The sequence below is a fragment of the Oncorhynchus mykiss genome, chromosome 2 (genome assembly GCF_013265735.2).
Source record: "Oncorhynchus mykiss isolate Arlee chromosome 2, USDA_OmykA_1.1, whole genome shotgun sequence".
Taxonomy (NCBI): Eukaryota; Metazoa; Chordata; class Actinopteri; order Salmoniformes; family Salmonidae; genus Oncorhynchus; species Oncorhynchus mykiss.
Window position 1 is genome coordinate 66,178,161 of NC_048566.1, and position 20,956 is coordinate 66,199,116.

Consider the following 20,956-nt stretch of genomic DNA (forward strand, 5'->3'; position numbering starts at 1 on the left):
ACACACACACACACACACACACACACACACACACACACACACACACACACACACACACACACACACACACACACACACACACACAGACAGACACAAATCAAATCAAATGTATTTATATAGCCCTTCATACATCAGCTGAAATCTCAAAGTGCTGTACAGAAACCCAGCCTAAAACCCCAAACAGCAAGCATTGCAGGTGTAGAAGCACGGTGGCTAGGAAAAACTCCCTAGAAAGGCCAAAACCTAGGAAGAAACCTAGAAAGGAACCAGGCTATGAGGGATGGCCAGTCCTCTTCTGGCTGTGCAGGGTGGAGATTATAACAAAACATGGCCAAGATGTTCAAATGTTCATAAATGACCAGCATGGTCAAATAATAATAATCACAGTAGTGGTCGAGGTTGCAGCAAGTCAGCACCTCAGGGGTAAATGTCAGTTGGCTTTTCGTAGCCGATCATTAAGAGTATCTCTACCACTCCTGCTGTCTCTAGAGAGTTGAAAACAGCAGGTCTGGGACAGGTAGCATGTCCGGTGAACAGGTCAGGATTCCATAGCCGCAGGCAGAACAGTTGAAACTGGAGCAGCAGCACGGCCAGGTGGACTGGGGACAGCAAGGAGTCATCATGCCAGGTAGTCCTGAGGCATGGTCCTAGGGCTCAGGTCCTCAGAGAGAGAGAGAAAGAAAGAGAGAATTAGAGAGAGCATACTTAAATTCACACAGGACACCAGATAAGACAGGAGAAGTACTCCAGATATAACAAACTGACCCTAGCCCCCCGACACATAAACTACTGCAGCATAACTACTGGAGGCTGAGACAGGAGGGGTCAGGAGACACTGTGGCCCCATCCGATGATACCCCCGGACAGGGCCAAACAGGAAGGATATAACCCCACCCACTTTGCCAAAGCACAGCCCCCACACCACTAGAGGGATATCTTCAACCACCAACTTACCATCCTGAGACAAGGCCGAATATAGCCCACAAAGATCTCCGCCACGGCACAACCCAAGGGGGGCGCCAACCCAGACAGGAAGATCACATCAGTGACTCAACCCACTCAAGTGACACACCCCTACTAGGGACGGCATGAAAAAGCACCAGTAAGCCAGTGACTCAGCCCCTGTAATAGGGTTAGAGGCAGAGAATCCCAGTGGAAAGAGGGGAACTGGCCAGGCAGAGACAGCAAGGGCGGTTTGTTGCTCCAGAGCCTTTCCGTTCACCTTTACACTCCTGGGCCAGACTACACTCAATCATATGACCCACTGAAGAGATGAGTCTTCAGTAAAGACTTAAAGGTTGAGACCGAGTCTGCGTCTCTCACATGGGTAGGCAGACCATTCCATAAAAATGTAGCTCTATAGGAGAAAGCCCTGCCTCCAGCTGTTTGCTTAGAAATTCTAGGGACAATTAGGAGGCCTGCGTCTTGTGACCGTACCGTACGTGTAGGTATGTACGGCAGGAATAAATCAGAGAGATAGGTAGGAGCAAGCCCATGTAATGCTTTGTAGGTTAGCAGTAAAACCTTGAAATCAGCCCTTGCCTTAACAGGAAGCCAGTGTAGGGAGGCTAGCACTGGAGTAATATGATCACATTTTGGGGTTCTAGTCAGGATTCTAGCAGCCGTATTTAGCATGAACTGAAGTTTATTTAGTGCTTTATCCGGGTAGCCGGAAAGTAGAGCATTGCAGTAGACTAACTTAGAAGTAACAAAAGCATGGATTAATTGTTCTGCATCATTTTTGGACAGAAAGTTTCTGATTTTTGCAGTGTTACGTAGATGGAAAAAAGCTGTCCTTGAAACAGTCGTGATATGTTCATCAAAAGAGAGATCAGGGTCCAGAGTAACGCCGAGGTCCTTCACAGTTTTATTTGAGACGACTGTACAACCGTTAAGATTAATTGTCAGATTCAACAGAAGATCTCTTTATTTCTTGGGACCTAGAACAAGCATCTCTGTTTTGTCCGAGTTTAAAAGTAGAAAGTTTGCAGCCATCCACTTCCTTATGTCTGAAACACAGGCTTCTAGCGAGGGCAATTTTGGGGCTTCACCATGTTTCATTGAAATGTACAGCTGTGTGTCATCCGCATAGCAGTGAAAGTTAACATTATGTTTTCGAATGACATCCCCAAGAGGTAAAATATATAGTGAAAACAATAGTGGTCCTAAAACAGAACCTTGAGGAACACCGAAATGTACAGTTGATTTGTCAGAGGATTCCATTCACAGAGACAAACTGATATCTTCCCGACAGATAAGATCTAAACCAGGCCAGAACTTGTCCGTGTAGACCAATTTGGGTTTCCAACCTCTCCAAAAGAATGTGGTGATCGGTGGTATCAAAAGCAGCACTAAGGTCTAGGAGCACGAAGACAGATGCAGAGCCTCGGTCTGATGCCATTAAAAGGTCATTTACCACCTTCACAAGTGCAGTCTCAGTGCTATGATGGGGTCTAAAACCAGACTGAAGCATGTCGTATACATTGTTTGTCTTCAGGAAGGCAGTGAGTTGCTGCGCAACAGCTTTTTCAAAATCTTGTGAGAGGAATGGAAGATTCGATATAGGCCGATAGTTTTTTATATTTTCTGGGTCAAGGTTTGGCTTTTTCAAGAGAGGCTTTATTACTGCCACTTTTAGTGAGTTTGGTACACATCCGGTGGATAGAGAGCCTTTTATTATGTTCAACATAGGAGGGCCAAGCACAGGAAGCAGCTCTTTCAGTAGTTTAGTTGGAATAGGGTCCAGTATGCAGCTTGAAGGTTTAGAGGCCATGATTATTTTCATCATTGTGTCAAGAGATATAGTACTAAAACACTTGAGTGTCTATCTTGATCCTAGGTCCTGGCAGAGTTGTGCAGACTCAGGACAACTGAGCTTTGAAGGAATACGCAGATTTAAAGAGGAGTCCGTAATTTGCTTTCTAATAATCATGATCTTTTCCTCAAAGAAGTTCTTTCATTTATTACTGCTGAAATGAAAGCCATCCTCATTGGGGAATGCTGCTTTTTAGTTAGCTTTGCAACAGTATCAAAAATACATTTTGGATTGTTCTTATTTTTTTTGTAAACACACACACACCTAGTGTGTACAGACACACACACACACACACACACACACACACACACACACACACACACACACACACACACACACCTAGTGTGTACAGACACACACACACACACACACACCTAGTGTGTACAGACACACAGACACACACACACACACATACACACACACACACGCACACACACACACACACCTAGTGTGTACACACAAATTGCAAACTGTGTGTGTGTGTGTGTGTGTGTGTGTGTGTGTGTGTGTGTGTGTGTGTGTGTGTGTGTGTGTGTGTGTGTGTGTGTGTGGCAGATGGTGAGAGCACTATATTATTTGAGAGAATGTAAGCAGTGTGTCTCACAGTTCTCCTCTCCCTCTCAGCCGTAGGGATCTGGAGATGAACCGCTCTGGGACCATCATCAATGCCAAGACCCTGAAGTGAGTCTCTCTCTACACTACTAGACTATTGTCCTTTGGTCCTTCATGGCATTGTCTAATTAAGCAATAAGGCACAAGGGGGTGTGGTATATGGCCAATATACCATGGCTTAGGGCTGTTCTTAAGCACACCGCAATACGGAGTGCCTGGATACAGCCCTTAGCCATGCTATATCAAATATTAGGACAAGCAACGTCGGAGTGGCATTGACTAAGATACAGTAGAATAGAATACAGTATATACATATGAGATGAGTAAAGCAGTATGTAAACATTATTAAAGTGACTAGTGTTCCATTATTAAAGTGGCCAGTGATTCCATGTCTATGTATATAGGGCAGCAGCCTCTAAAGTGCAGGGTTGAATAACCGGGTGGTAGCCGACTAGGGATGGCTATTTAACAGTCTGATGGCCTTGAGAGAGCAGCTGTTTTTCAGTCTCTCAGTCTCTTTGATGCACCTGTACTGACCTCGCCTTCTGGATGGGAGCGGGCTGAACTGGCAGTGGCTCGGGTGGTTGATGTCCTTGGTGATATTTCGGCCTTCCTGTGACATCGGATGGTGTAGGTGTCCTGTCCATATACCACAAACCCCCGACGTGCCTTATTGCTATTATAAAACTGGTTACCAACGTAATTAGAAGGAACAAATTTTGTGTCATACCCGTGATATATCAGCATTCAGGGCTCTGTCCACCTGGTTTTTAGTAGTGTTTAGGCACCTTTAACATTCATAACAGGTTACTGAAATTAGCCATATCTGTGTATGTGTGTGTGTTGTTGCTGATCTGTGCTCTGTGTTTCTAGGTGCCCTGTCATGCTTGTTGTTGGTGACAATGCTCCAGCTGAGGAGGGAGTGGTGAGTCCTTTTCTCTCATCTACACCCTCACTCCATTTCAATCTCTTACTCCTCTACCTCCCTGCCTCCCTGTCTCACCTCCCTTTCTCCCTGTCTCACCTCCCTTCCTTCCTCCCTGCCACACCTCCCTTCCTCCCTGTCTAACCTCCCTTCCTCCCTGCCCCACGTCCCTTCCTCCCTGCCTGACCTTCCTTCTTCCCTGCCACACCTCCCTGCCTCCCTGCCTGACCTCCCTGCCTCACCTCCCTTCCTCCCTGCCTTACCTCCCTCCCTCCCTGCCTCACCTCCCTTCCTCCCTGCTTTACCTCCCTGCCTCACCTCCCTACTTCCCTCCATCCTTCTGTTGTGACTCTGTGCAGTACTTGACATGCTGAAAGGTATGTTTGCCCTCATTGAGAGAAACAGAAGCAGGTTAGTCAGCAGAAGCTCAGTTCTCTGTCTCTCTCTAGGCACCCCTTTCCGGGGACGGCTGAGTCAACTGTGTGTGTCTCACTGCCTCACCAAGGCCCATATGTATCTCTCTCTCTCTCTCTCTCTGCTCCAGTCTCTGGGTTTCCACATGCTCTTATGGGCCAGATATTTCTATCTGTGTGTCTTTCTGTACTGTTAATCTGCTAGACTTTCAGGAGGTCAAGGCTTAATCACATCCCTCCTCTGTAAATGTAGGGATGATAGGAGGGGATGGACAGGGGAGGAGTAAAATGACAGGTTATACAACCTTTTGAGAGAGAGAGAGAGAGATGGATGTCACTTTAATATTTATTGCTATGTAATGTGTCTGCCAGCACACATCTGTACACACCCCGTGTGCTGGAATGACTCATCACTGCAGCAGACTTCAGTAGCTGGGTCCACCCTCTCCCCCACCTCCCTCCAAGCCTCTCTTCTGTCTTTCATTCACAACATCTATGTCTCTACAATCCTATTGACTTCATGTTTTTATATATATGTATATATGTATATATATATAAAGAGGCGACTCCGGGATGCTGGCCCTCTAGGCAGAGTTGCAAAGAAAAAGCCATATCTCAGACTGGCCAATAAAAAGAAAAGATTAAGATGGGCAAAAGAACACAGACACTGGACAGAGGAACTCTGCCTAGAAGGCCAGCATCCTGGAGTCGGGTAATTTTTAACGAAGCTGCCAGTTGAGGACTTGAGGCGTCTTTTTCTCAAACTAGACACTGATGTACTTGTCCTCTTGCTCAGTTGTGCACCGGGGCCTCCCATTCCTTGTTCTATTCTGGTTAGGGCCAGTTTGCGCTGTTCTGTGAAGGGAGTAGCACACAGCGTTGTACAAGATCTTCAGTTTCTTGGCAATTTCTCGCATGAAATAGCCTTCATTTCTCAGAACAAGAATAGACTGACGAGTTCCAGAAGAAAGTTATTTGTTTCTGGACATTTTGAGCCTGTAATTGAACCCACAGATGCTCAACTAGTCTAAAGGCCAGTTTTATTGCTTCTTTAACCACAGTTAGTTTTCAGCTGTGCTAACATAATTGCAAAAGGGTTTTCTATTGATCAATTAGCCTTTTAAAATGATAAACTTGGATTAGCTAACACAACGTGCCATTGGAACATAGGAGTGATGGTTGCTGATAATGGGCCTCTGTACGCCTTTGTAGATATTCCATTAAAAATCTGCCGTTTCCTGCTACAATAGTAATTTACAACATTAACAATGCCTACACTGTATTTCTGATAACTTTTGATCATACATTTTAATGGACAAAAAATGTGCTTTTCTATCAAAAACAAGGCCATTTTTAAAAGGGACCCCAAACTTTTGAACGGTGGTGTACATGAAATAAGAATGAAATATCCAGCACCTTGATCCTCTATGTAATATTTTGCTGTTCCTCAAGGTTGAATGTAATTCCAAACTTGACCCGACCAACACCACCTTCTTAAAGGTATGAATGCAAAGCATTAATTGTGGAATGTTGGTCTTTATTAGATTTTTCATCTAATTAATTAACCAAATGGAAAACAATTGTGCCTTACATGTTTTACTTGTTGAAACATTTGATGTAAAAATAGAGTATTCTGTAATGACTAATGTTCCTGTTCTCCCCTGTTGTGCTTCAGATGGCTGACTCTGGTGGACTTCCTCAGCTCACACAGGTCAGAACACTGCCTTCAGATGGCCCTCTGCATCCTCTCATTCCATATTCAAATACTCCTACTATTATTTAGCCATGCCTTCCTCTGCACCACCTCCATATCCCACTTACTTCCTCCAGTTTCTCTTCTGATGCAACTCTCAGATGACCCTTAACTTCCTCTTTAAAATACCTCTCTAACCTCTCTATATAAGGCCTCCATACAACCCTCTTATGAATCTCCACTTCCTTTTTTTATAAGCCATTCAGCCACCATGAGAGGGTTGGCTCTATAGCACTCTCCACAGAACTCCACAGAGGTCATTGACATCATCTGGGGTCAGGGTTACACAGAGTCTCAGGAGGTCAAGTGTCCAACCGTGCTCTTCTTGTTGTTTTATAGCCTGGAAAACTGTCCGAAGCATTCAAGTACTTCCTTCAGGGGATGGGCTACAGTAAGTATCTAGAACCCGATCACAGTCATTTGTCATACAGTATATGAGTGAGTGTGTGAGAGACTGTGCATGTGTTTGATGTCTCTCAGAAACTAGGCATCACTACCTTGACTGAGTTTATCTCTCCATACCTTAGAAATACAATGTTGTACAGTCTTCTCCCTTGTTTGTCTTAATCCTCTGCTTAAACACTGTCTGTACGTTGGGTTGCTCTGAATGTGTGATGGAGTCCAGTCCGGACTGTGTTGTGAAAATGTCGTTTGGTATGGTGCGATGTGATGTCTATTGCAGGGACCTGTGTTGTGTTAATCTTGCCCTCTATGTTTTCCTGCCTTCGCTCAGTTGCGTATGTGAAGGATCGGAGGTTGAGTGGAGGGCCAGGTACTTCCTGTTTGCTGTTCACCTCTGACCTCCTCCTCTCTTCTTCCCCTACATGAGATGTGGAGTGATAATACTCTGATCATATATCTGCCTTGTGACTTATTATATTGCATTTTATTTGTTTTGGCGCTTGATTTCTGGTCATTGGCAATCTTGACGATATATATATTTTTTAAATAAAAAATGATACATTTTTCCTCAGCCTAAGGGAAAATATGCCATTGTTACTTTTTTCCCCATCCCTGCCATTGCATTCTCTATCTTGCTCTTTGCATGGGATACAGTTAATTATGATCCAGAATTGAACTCTCATTGGCACATTGGAGTGTCCAAGTGAAGCAATTTTTTGAGGAATGTTTGCATGAAAACAAATAGGAAAAGATCTTGCCAGATTGTATGTGGAATATTATAGCTAATAGGCCTGTTATGCAAATACAGTGCCCTCCATAATGATTGGGACAGTGAAGCATTTTTTATTATTTGGGCTCTTTACTCTAAAAGTTTGCATTTGAAAACAAACAATGACTATGAGGTTAAAGTGCAGCTTTGATTTGAAGGTATTTTCATCCATATTGGGTGAACCGTTTCGAAATTACAGCACTTTTTGTACATAGTTCCCCCATTTGATATTTGTGCATCTGTAACTTTCTCACTTGTCATTATTTATGATTCATTCAGGATGATCCGTAATCATGGTAGCATCCACATGAATGTAGAAGTGTTTAGAAACATATTCTATTCAAATTTACAATAAAAGTGACTCCAAAATGACACAATACATTATTTACCATTCATTTCTATTGGGAACAAAAATCTGAAACACAACCAAAACAAACAGCAAATGCATCCAACAGAATTGTCGAGTCACAAACTCATAGTCATTGCGTGCTATACACTGCCTTCGGAAAGTATTCAGGCCCCTTGACTTGTTCCACTACTGTGTTGTCTTGGCTGTGTGCTCAGGGTCGTTGTCCTGTTGGAAGGTGAACATTTGCTCCAGTCTGCGGTCCTGAGCATTCTGGAGCAGGTGTTCATCAAGGATCTATGTACTTTGCTCCGTTCATCTTTGCCTCGATCCTGACTAGTCTCCCAGTCCGTGCAGCTGAAAAACATCCCCACAGCATGATGCTGCCACCACCATGCTTCACCGTAGGGATGGTGTCTGGTTTCCTCCAGATGTGATGCTTGGCATTCAGGCCAAAGAGTTCAATCTTGGTTTCATCAGACCAGAGAATCTTGTTTCTCATGGTCTGAGAGTCCTTTAGGTGCCTTTTGGAAAACTCCAAGTGGGCTGTCATGTGCCTTTTACTGAGGAGTGACTTCCGTCTGGCCATTCTACCTTGACACAATCCTGTCTCTGAGCTATAAGGACAATTCCTTCGACCTCACGGCTTGGTTTTTGCTCTGACATGAACTGTCAACTGTGGGAAAGGGGGATACCAAGTCAGTTGTTCAACTGAATGTATTCAACTGCATTTAACCCAACCCCTCTGAATCAGAGAGGTGCGGGGGGCTGCCTTAATCAACATCCACGTCTTCGGGGCATGGGGAACAGTGGGTTTACTGCCTTGATCAGGGGCAGAACAACAGATTTTTACCTTGTCAGCTCTAACCACTAGGATAGCTGCCGCCCCTGGACATGCACTGTCAATTCTGGGACCTTTTATAGACAGGTGTTTGCCTTTCCAAATCATGTCCAATCATTTGAAGTTACCACAGGTGGACAATCAAGTTGTAGAAACAGCTCAAAGATGATCATTGGAAACAGGATGCACCCAAGCTCAATTTCAAGTCTCATAGCAAAGGGTCTGAATACTTGTGTAAATAAGGTATTTCTGTTTTTTATTTGTAATAAATTTGCAAACATTTCTAAAACTTGTTTTTAGTCTGTCATTATGGGGTATTGTGTGTAGATTGCTGAGGATTTTTTTACATTTTAGAATAAGGCTGTAACGTAACAAAATGTGGAAAAAGTCAAGGGGTCTGAATACTTTCCGAAGGCACTGTATATATGGGACCAAATACCTAACTTTCTGCTACATTAATACACATGTAAGTGAATTCGTCCCAATACATTTGCTCCTCTAAAATGGGGGGAGGGGACTGTCCGCCTTTACCTTTACCTTCAGACTGACCTCCCAAAATTGTACCTTCCCCTATTTCATTCTGTCTTATTTATTTCGCTCTCTTTCTCTCTCTGTCTCCCTCTCTCTTTTTCTCTGTCTGTCTCTCTCTTAGTGCCCTCTGCCAGTATGACCCGTCTGGCACGCTCCCGAACAGCCTCACTGACCAGTGGCAGCTCCATTGAGAGCTCTCGTATCCGGGGTTTTACACACACTGACAGCAACGAGGGCCAGGTCAGCCACACCATGGAGGTGTCCTGCTGAACCCTCAAACACACACACGTAGATAAACAGACAGACAGAATGACGTTGGTTGGAGAGAGATGAGTTTCTACTTTGAAATTGTTAGTGCAGGATGTTCTCTCTATCTATCTCTATTTGTCTTTGTCCTAGTATTATCTTTCCCAAAGTTCCTCAGTATTTGACAACTTTTGCCTCCCCCTCACTGTAAAAGGACACCAATGTATTACTCTCCCCCCTTAAACTTAAGAAAGTTTTGGTTTTCTTGAATTGTCGTCTGTTTTGCTCAGTCTCCTCCCCCTTAATTTTCTCCTGCACCCCCAGCCCTCCACCTGCGCCCGCCCTCCTCCACTCAGACCCATAGCCTCATCTTCCCCCTCCCACACTCATCCGCTTGCCTGCCGAGAGATTCTGTGAGGTGGTCAGTGAGGATGGTTGGTCACTGGGGAAAAGACATACCTGACATTATGTATTAGGTTGCTCTATTCTTGCTCTTTGTCTGGGAAGTTGAAGATTTGACAGAAAGCAGCACACAGCCTTATATTTCAGAGGGGGTTTATATCACATTGTGGAGGATGTGTCTGTGTGACAGCTACTAGATCAGTATTCCCACTCCACATTCCATGCATGGCGTTTTCCCATTGATTGTCATAAAGAAGCATAAATACATGTAGAGTGATTCTATACCCATGTAGCCCACGTGACTCCACTCACCTGCATTGGTAGGAGCATCCACCCTATAGGCAGTGTGACCACGGTCATTTCCAGCTCCCTAAAATGGAAGTAGTTCTGCCGAGGATCGGTTCTTAGTGGTCTCCCAAATGACAATCACACCTTGACCCAAACCAAACCAGACCTAGGAGCCGAGGCAGAACCTGTTAGATCTGAGATGTTCTTCTCTCAGGTCAGATATACCAAATCTACACACACACACACACACACTAACCTACGACGGCTGGGCTCTGTAAGGGGACCGATTGAAATGATATCGGCACAGAAGCACAAAACATGCACAAACTTACGCACACATGCAAACACTGTCAATGTGTCACAGTTCATGTATTTACATACCCATATGCATAGCTCACATAGAGAACTAACATCCCACAGACCTCTTTTTCCCCTCATGATATTGAGCTGAAATACTGGTCGTTGTTAATGGAGAGGAGTGTGCTGCTAGCTGCTGTGATGGACGACCCATTGAGTTAAGTCCTATGAGGAGGAGCTGTTGTCCCTGACAATTTGCACAGTAATGTCTTTCTACATTCTATTTGCATTCCTTATTCTCAGTAAAAACATCTCCCTATTCTCTATTTGAATGTCAATCTCTGCATCCCCGACAAGGGTGAGGTGGGATAACTACTACTGCAGGGTGCTTCCTGGGACTGTCTGTAAGGGACGGGACTTTTTTGGGGCCCATTGCTCAAAGCTAGGAATATAGGGAAATCCCACCCCCAACCACAAGATGCCCTGCCCCTTACAGATACGTCCAGTCGCCCCAAAAGGGCTATCAGCTGAGGTCACTTTTCAGTTCATAGTGTTGCCTGGCAACAGTGCACCAACGTACAACGGTCCCCAAGGGGTACACAGCAAAGATTTTAGGACAGAGAGATTAATTCATGAATGACTTCTGACAAAGAGTGAGGGAAAGGGAGAGATTATGTCTGGATGAATAAGAGGAATTTTCATTTGTAAAGATGGAAAGTGTGAGAGAGCTGGATCTACAAAATGTCTTGATAGGGGGACAATACGGGGGGGGGGGGGGGTAATCGGGGGGAATAATACATGTAAAGAGGGTATGAGTGGGGCTTCTGGGAGAGGATATTGGGTCAGGTCAACAAACACTCCCTAATACTCCTCCAATCTGTTTGCATGCACCTTAATTTAATGTGTGATATTCAAGGCTGTGGTCATGCATTTTCTCTCTGTAAGACTACTGTTGCTGTCAACTCTTGAGCAGGCCTGATTTTGACCCCTCCCTCAGTCTCATGCATACTGCCTGGTGGCCCCTGAATGTAATTGGTCATATTGAAGTGCTGTACAGTATTGTCCAAGTGCCCCCTTCCACCCACCCACCACCATTACCCACTAGTGCTTGTACCTGCTTTCCCCCCTACCCTAACACCTACATTGTATCCTAACTCCTACCCTACCCTACACTGTACCCTAACTACTCCCTTACATTGTACCCTAACCCCTACCCTACACTGTACCCTAACTCCTACCCTAACTACTCCCCTACATTGTACCCTTATTCCTACCCTACATTGTACCCTAACTCCTACCCTACCTTGTACCCTAATTCCTACCCTACATTGTACCCTAACTCCTACCCTACATTGTACCCTAACTCCTACCCTACATTGTACCCTAACTCCTACCCTACATTGTACCCTAACTCCTACCCTCCCCTACATTGTACCCTAACTCCTACCCTACATTGTACCCTAATTCCTACCCTACATTGTACCCTAACTCCTACCCTAACTTGTACCCTAACTCCTACCCTAACTTGTCCAAGAACCCAAGTCCTTCCAGGTCCTCCTTGCTCTGTAGATAGAGCAGGTCAACTGAAAGAGCACTCCAACACTCAACACTATTGTATTGTGACAAACAGCATTTGGTTCCTCTTTCCTAGAGTTCCTCTTTTTACACAACAATATAATTAAGTTTTCTGTGGTGTATTGGTTCTCGTGTATTATTATTATTATTATTACAGTATTATTGATTGATTTATATTGAGCAATAAGTTGTTTGACTGTATGGTTTCATGAGTCTCCCCAACATTGTTTCTGTTCACAGAGAAAGTAGGATTGACTCTTACCTGCTTAGTCATAAAATGTGTAATGTAAAGTTTAAATATACATACAGTACATATACTGTAAGCTTTCTCTGTCCATGTATTGAACATGTAAAGACAAAGAAATAAAGACTTTATGTCAGCATGGAGTCATATGTTTAATAAGTGCCTTTCTTTGCAACACTGGTTTAATTGAAAAAGTCATGATTCACACGTTTTTTCACTTGCTTCCACCGATGCTGGATACGTACACAACAAAATACACACGGTCAAGTGAGCAATAAACACTTATTTAGATGTGACTCAAACATTGTTGTATATATACAGTAGTTCCCCCAAAAGTAACCTTACTGTGGGGGTGACCATTTTGGCGGTGATGTTGAAGTGGCACACAGCGTCTTTGTTGTAGCAGTTATTCGTAACCGTATGTGACGACGTTCGTTCCCCTGGATGGTGTTGGAGATCACCACACTGCCTGGAATACTGACCCCCACAACCAGAGAGCTCAGGCTGCTATACAGTCTCACAAAGTTGAGCAGGTTAGGGGTCATGACCCCAAGAGCCAAAGCTGAATATACAGTTGAAGTCGGAAGTTTACATACACCTTAGCCAAATACATATAAACTCAGTTTTTCACAATTCCTGACATGTATTCCTAGTAAAAACTCCCTGTCTTAGGTTGGTTAGGATCACCACTTTATTTTAAGAATGTGAAATGTCAGAATATTAGTAGAGAGAATTATTTATTTCAGCTTTTATTTCTTTCATCACATTCCCAGTGGGTCAGAAGTTTACATACACTCAATTAGTATTTGGTGGCATTGCCTTTACATTGTTGAACTTGGGTCAAACGTTTCGGGTAGCCTTCTGCAAGCTTCCCACAATAAGTTGGGTGAGTTTTGGCCCATTCCTCCTGACAGAGCTGGTGTAACTGAGTCAGGTTTGTAGGCCTCCTTGCTCGCACAGGCTTTTTTAGTTCTGCCCACAAATGTTCTATAGGATTGAGGTCAGGGCTTTGTGATGGCCACTCCAATACCTTGACATTTCCTTAAGCCATTTTGCCACAACTTTGGAAGTGTGCTTGGGGTCAAGCTTGAACTTCATGACTGATGTCTTGAGATGTTGCTTCAATATATCCACATAATTTTCCTACCTCATGATGCCATCTATTTTGTGAAGTGCACCAATCCCTCCTGCAGCAAAGCACCCCCCACAACATGATGCTGCCACCCCGCCTTTTTCCTCCAAACATAACGATGGTAAGTTCTATTTTTGTTTCATCAGACCAGAGGACATTTCTCCAAAAAGTACGATCTTTGTCCCCATGTGCAGTTGCAAACCGTAGTCTGGCTTTTTTATGGCGATTTTGGAGCAGTGGCTTCTTCCTTTCTGAAAGGCCTTTCAGGTTATGTCGATATAGGACTCGTTTTACTGTGGATGTAGATACTTTTGTACCTGTTTCCTCCAGCATCTTCACAAGGTCCTTTGCTGTTGTTCTGGGATCGATTTGCACTTTTCGCACCCTAGTACATTCATCTCTAGGAGACAGAACGCGTCTCCTTCTTGAGTGGTATGACAGCTGCATGGTCCCATGGTGTTTATACTTGGGTGCTATTGTTTGTACAGATGAACGTGGTACCTTCAGGAGTTTGGAAATTGCTCCCAAGGATGAACCAGATTTGTGGAGGTCTGAGGTCTTGGCTGATTTCTTTTGATTTTCCCATGATGTCAAGCAAAGAGGCACTGAGTATGAAGGTAGGCCTTGAAATATATCTACAGGTGCACCTTCAATTGACTCAAATTCTGTCAATTAGCCTATCAGAAGCTTATAAGCCATGACATCATTTTCTGGAATGTTCCAAGCTTTTTAAAGGCACAGTCAACTTAGTGTATGTAAACTTCTGACTCACTGGAATTGTGATACAGTGAATTATAAGTGAAATAATCTGTCTGTAAACAATTGTTGGAAAAATGACTTGTGTCATGCGCAAAGTAGATGTCCTAACCGACTTGGCAAAACTATAGTTTGTTAAAACAAGAAATTTGTGAAGTGGTTGAAAAACGAGTTTTAATGACTCCAACCTAAGTGTATGTCAACTTCCGACTGTAGTATATAGTAGCTGAATATGTGTCGGGACCAGTCATGCTCTGCAGGCTGCCTATAGGACCGTTTCCTACACGAGACACAGAATGAACAAGAGGACAGTGACACCACAGCAGCAATCAGCTCTTTAAATGCTGATGAGAAAGTTGTAGATGAACAGTAGACAGGTAACAGGTGAACAGTAGACAGGTAACAGGTTACAGGTGACAAGTAGACAGGTAACAGGTTACAGGTGAACAGTAGACAGGTAACAGGCTACAGGTGAACAGTAGACAGGTAACAGGCTACAGGTGAACAGTAGACAGGTAACAGGCCACAGGTGAACAGTAGACAGGTAACAGGCTACAGGTGAACAGTAGACAGGTAACAGGCTACAGGTGAACAGTAGACAGGTAACAGGTGAACAGTAGACAGGTAACAGGCTACAGGTGAACAGTAGACAGGTAACAGGCTACAGGTGAACAGTAGCCAGGTAACAGGCTACAGGTGAACATTAGACAGGTTTACTGGTCAACAGTAGTGGAGAGGGTAGTAAGTTTTAAGTTCCTCGGCGTACACATCACAGACAAACTGAATTGGTCCACCCACATAGACAGCATCGTGAAGAAGGTGCAGCAGCCACTCTTTAACCTCAGGAGGCTGAAGAAATTTGGCTTGTCACCAAAAGCACTCAAAACTTTTACAGATGCACAATCGAGAGCATCCTGGCGGGCTCTATCACCGCCTGGTACGGCAACTGCTCCGCCCACAACCGCAAGGCTCTCCAGAAGGTAGTGAGGTCTGCACAACGCATCACCGGGGGCAAACTACCTGCCCTCCAGGACACCTACACCACCCGATGTCACAGGAAGGCCATACAGATCATCAAGGACAACAACCACCCAAGCCACTGCCTGTTCACCCCGCTATCATCCAGAAGGCGAGGTCAGTACAGGTGCATCAAAGCTGGGACCGAGAGACTGAAAAACAGCTTCTATCTCAAGGCCAGACTGTTAAACAGCCACCACTAACATTGAGTGGCTGCTGCCAACACACTGACTCAACTCCAGCCACTTTAATAATGGGAATTGATGGGAAATTATGTAAAATATATCACTAGCCACTTTAAACAATGCTACTTAATATAATGTTTACATACCCTACATTATTCATCTCATATGTATACGTATATACTGTACTCTATATCATCTACTGCATCTTTATGTAATACATGTATCACTAGCCACTTTAACTATGCCACTTTGTTTACATACTCATCTCATATGTATATACTGTACTCAATACCATCTACTGTATCTTGCCTATGCCGCTCTGTACCATCACTCATTCATATATCTTTATGTACATATTCTTTATCCCCCTACACTTGTGTGTATAAGGTAGTAGTTTTGGAATTGTTAGCTAGATTACTTGTTGGTTATTACTGCATTGTCGGAACTAGAAGCACAAGCATTTCGCTACACTCGCATTAACATCTGCTAACCATGTGTATGTGACAAATAAAATTTGATTTGATTTGAGGTTACAGGTGAACAGTAGACAGTAACAGGTTACAGGTAAAAAGTAGACAGGTAACAGGCCTCAGGTGAACAGTAGACAGGTAACAGGTTACAGGTGAACAGTAGACAGGTAACAGGCTACAGGTTACAGGTGAACAGTAGACAGGTAACAGGCTACAGGTGAACAGTAGACAGGCTATAGGTGAACATTAGACAGGTAACAGGCTACAGGTGAACATTAGGCAGGTAACAGGCCTCAGGTGAACAGTAGACAGGTAACAGGTTACAGGTGAACAGTAGACAGGTAACAGGCTACAGGTTACAGGTGAACAGTAGACAGGTAACAGGCTACAGGTGAACAGTAGACAGGCTATAGGTGAACATTAGACAGGTAACAGGCTACAGGTGAACATTAGGCAGGTAACAGGCCTCAGGTGAACAGTAGACAGGTAACAGGTTACAGGTGAACAGTAGACAGGTAACAGGCTACAGGTTACAGGTGAACAGTAGACAGGTAACAGGCTACAGGTGAACCGTAGACAGGTAGCAGGTTACAGGTGAACATTAGACAGGTAACAGGTTACAGGTAAACAGTAGACAGGTAACAGGCTACAGGTGAACAGTAGACAGGCAAACAGTAGACAGGTAACAGGCTACAGGTGAACAGTAGACAGGTAACAGGTTACAAGTGAACAGTAGACAAGTAACAGGCTACAGGTGAACAGTAGACAGGTAACAGGCCTCAGGTGAACAGTAGACAGGTTACAGGTGAACAGTAGACAGGTGAACAGGCTACAGGTGAACAGTAGACAGGTAAACAGGCTACAGGTGAACAGTAGACAGGTAACAGGCTACAGGTGAACAGTAGACAGGTAAACAGGCTACAGGTGAACATTAGACAGGTAACAGGCTACAGGTGAACATTAGACAGGTTACAGGCTACAGGTGAACATTAGACAGGTTACAGGTGAACAGTAGACAGGTAACAGGCTACAGGTGAACAGGTTACAGGTTACAGGTGAACAGTAGACAGGTCACAGGTGAACAGTAGACAGGTAACAGGTTACAGGTGAACAGTAGACAGGTAACAGGCTACAGGTGAACAGTAGACAGGTAACAGGCTACAGGTGAAAGGTAGACAGGTTACAGGCGAACAGTAGACAGGTAACAGGTGAACAGTAGACCGGTAACAGGTGAACAGTAGACAGGTAACAGGTGAACAGTAGACAGGTAACAGGTGAACAGTAGACAGGTAACAGGTGAACAGTAGACAGGTAACAGGTGAACAGTAGACAGGTAACAGGTGAACAGTAGACAGGTTACAGGTGAACAGTAGACAGGTTACAGGTAAACAGTAGACATGTAACAGGTTACAGGTGAACACTAGACAGGTAACAGGTGAACAGTAGACAGGTAACAGGTTACAGGTGAACAGTAGACAGGTAACAGGTTACAGGTGAACAGTAGACAGGTAACAGGTTACAGGTGAACAGTAGACGGGTAACAGGTTACAGGTGAACAGGTAACAGGTGAACAGTAGACAGGTTACAGGTGAACACTAGACAGGTTACAGGTGAACAGTAGACAGGTAACAGGTTACAGGTGAACAGTAGACAGGTAACAGGCTACAGGTGAAAGGTAGACAGGTAACAGGCTACAGGTGAAAGGTAGACAGGTTACAGGCGAACAGTAGACAGGTAACAGGTGAACAGTAGACCGGTAACAGGTGAACAGTAGACAGGTAACAGGTGAACAGTAGACAGGTAACAGGTGAACAGTAGACAGGTAACAGGTGAACAGTAGACAGGTAACAGGTGAACAGTAGACAGGTAACAGGTGAACAGTAGACAGGTAACAGGCGAACAGTAGACAGGTTACAGGCGAACAGTAGACAGGTTACAGGTGAACAGTAGACATGTAACAGGTTACAGGTGAACACTAGACAGGTAACAGGTTACAGGTGAACAGTAGACAGGTAACAGGTGAACAGTAGACAGGTAACAGGTGAACAGTAGACAGGTTACAGGTGAACAGTAGACAGGTTACAGGTGAACAGTAGACAGGTTACAGGTGAACAGTAGACATGTAACAGGTTACAGGTGAACACTAGGCAGGTAACAGGTTACAGGTGAACAGTAGACAGGTAACAGGTTACAGGTGAACAGTAGACAGGTAACAGGTGAACAGTAGACAGGTAACAGGTGAACAGTAGACAGGTAACAGGTTACAGGTGAACAGTAGACAGGTAACAGGTTACAGGTGAACAGTAGATAGGTTACAGGTAACAGGTTACAGGTGAACAGTAGACAGGTTACAGGTGAACACTAGACAGGTTACAGGTGAACAGTAAACAGGTAACAGGTTACAGGTGAACAGTAGACATGTAACTTCCGTTCATACTGCATTACACAATGAAATCATGTCAAATATCAGAGATCCGTTTCTCACTATAGGTAATTGCTTTAGAGAGTGAATGTTTAGAAATAGGATTTCAGAAGCCTGTCTCTTACCTGCTGTGGAGTGATGTTTTAGTGCACTTTGAGGCACTGTCCTTTACAGTATCAAATCAAAATCAAATTGTGTTCGCACATGCTTTGTAAACAACAGGTCTAGACTAACAGTGAAATGCTTACTTAGGATCCCTTCCCAACAATGCAGAGAAAGAAAATACAGAAATAATAGAATAATAAAAGTAATAATAAATACATGAGTAACGATAATGAGTAACAATAACTCGGCTATTCACACTACATGACAAAAGTATGTGGACATCTGCTCATCGAACATCTCATTCCAAAATCATTGGCTTCCCCCGTTTGCTGCTACAACAGCCTCCACTCTCCTGGGAAGGCTTTCCACTAGATGTTGGAACATTGCTGTGGGGATTTGCTTCCATTCAGCCAAAAGAGCATTAGTGAGGTCGGGCACTGATGTTGGGCGATTAGGCCTGGCTCGCAGTCGGCGTTCCAATTCATCCCAACGGTGTTCGATGGGGTTGAGGTCAGGGCTTTGTGCATTCCAGTCAAGTTCTTCCACATCGATCTCGACAAACCATTTCTGTATGGACCTCGCTTTGTGCACGAATCCACACATTTGAAGGGGTGTCCACATACTTTTGCATATATAGTGTTCACATGGGTACCAGTACCGAATCGATGTGCAGGGGTATGAGGTAATCGAGGTAGATATGTACATATAACTAGGAATAAAGTGACAGATAATAAACAGTAGCAGCGTATGTGATGAGACAAAAAAAGTTAGTGCCAAAAGGGTCAATGCAAATAGTCCGGATAACTATTTGGTTATCTATTTAACTAACTACATGGCTTGGTGTATCAGTACCGCTTGCCGTACGGTAGCAGAGAGAACAGTCTATGACTTGATTGGCTGAAGTCTTCCTCTGACACTGCCTGGCATAGAATTGCTCTAAGACCCATGTAAATATGAGAGGGATATGTGACTCCCTCTTGTGAAAAAGACATAAGGCATTAATGCTGATAAGAATAACGGTAAGAAAAGAAAAATGTGAAGAAAAAAAAGATGGGAAGTTAATTTTTATAGTTTGTGGGTTTGCAAATGAAATATGACCAAATGTGTGTGGTAGGGAAAAAAATATTAGGAACAGAAACAAAAACATGTTCTACTTCTGTTCACAAGGCAACACGATAGATGAGAAAAGATATCAGATTGTGCAAGAGCTTATTCTAACTCGCTCTCAGTTCCACTCTTTGTCACGCTTGGTTTGTGCAATTAAATTATATAGAAAAGTTGCCCCCGTAAAAGAAAGAATGTCTGTTCTTCGTCAAGCCTGTCTGATCTACGGCAATGCCAGACTTTAGCTATACACTTTAGTGAGCAGCTTCAAGTCTACTGTACGTTCAGTAGAGATGTAGGGCCATACAAGCCACACCGAGATGGATCTTCATTTAACATTTTAGAGCTAGTGTGGTGTTTAAAGGATTTCAAATGTAAAAATATCAAGTAGTAGTGGGGTTAGCTTATCTGATAACTTTTTAAAGAGGTCCTCTAGAAAACCATCTGGGGCTATAGGCATTTCACATGGCAATGCTTGGGTGCTTGTCTTAAGAATGGTGACTCAAACTATACCTCCAGCTCAGAATGAATGTACAAATCATTAAGAGCATCGACTCTTTCCATGACATAGACTGACCAAATTAATCCAGGGGAAAGCTATGATCCTTTGTTGATGTGACTTGTTAAATCCACTTCAATCAGTGTAGATGAAGGGGAGGAGACCGGTTAAAGAAGGATTTTGAAGCCTTGAGACAAGCCAACATTGGACAAGACAAAAAATGTAAGTGCCTTTGAACGGGTTACAGTAGTAGGTGCCAGGGGCACCTGTCAAGAACTGCAACCCTGCTGGGTTTTTCACGCAGAACACCTCCTCCAATTCTCCCTTGTGTACATAGAGTGGAATGGTGATTCAGCTGCCAGCCTTTATGCTCTTTAAAATAAAATAATAATAAAAAACAGTTAGTCTGATACCAAAACGAAATCACAATGTATTTATTATGAGCACGCCCCACTATTGGTTAGAATGAGATTTCAGAAATCATGATGCTGTCTGCAATTCAACAGCCAAACAGCGCTTGTGATAAACATCGTTACAGGCAATTTATAATAAAGCCAAATTTAAGCAGTTATTTAACTGGCTGCTGACTGGTTGAGTATCTATTCTTCCCGAAAGTCCTTCATAAGGATGAGTGACATGTCAAAAACATCGCCATCCAGACAGATTGAGAGGAACCTCTGACTGGATGTAATATAGCCATCATCCGCTGGGATTTTGTGCTGTATTGCTACCATCTCGCTACAACACATACACTCGTACTCTCTAGCCATTATCTGGCAGCATCCGCACTCACCCAATTGTGGCACA

The 20,956-nt window shown here is 43.8% G+C and overlaps 1 protein-coding gene across 7 annotated transcripts in view; it reads left to right on the forward strand.

The window, feature by feature from the left end:
- LOC110494051 (protein NDRG4) overlaps positions 1-12,606 on the forward strand; it is a 45,177-nt gene extending 32,571 nt beyond the window's left edge. For 5 of the 7 annotated variants that reach the window (XM_036953459.1, XM_036953477.1, XM_036953469.1 and 2 more), the window contains 7 exons: positions 3,440-3,496; positions 4,301-4,352; positions 6,218-6,265; positions 6,441-6,476; positions 6,858-6,909; positions 7,252-7,290; positions 9,529-12,606. In XM_036953459.1, the coding sequence (XP_036809354.1) occupies positions 3,440-3,496; positions 4,301-4,352; positions 6,218-6,265; positions 6,441-6,476; positions 6,858-6,909; positions 7,252-7,290; positions 9,529-9,677 (433 nt within the window). In that variant the 3' untranslated portion in view covers positions 9,678-12,606. The remainder of the gene's footprint in view (positions 1-3,439; positions 3,497-4,300; positions 4,353-6,217; positions 6,266-6,440; positions 6,477-6,857; positions 6,910-7,251; positions 7,291-9,528) is intronic. The other 2 variants (XM_036953464.1, XM_036953497.1) reach the window with 1 other exon arrangement.
- The last annotated feature ends 8,350 nt before the right edge of the window (positions 12,607-20,956 follow it).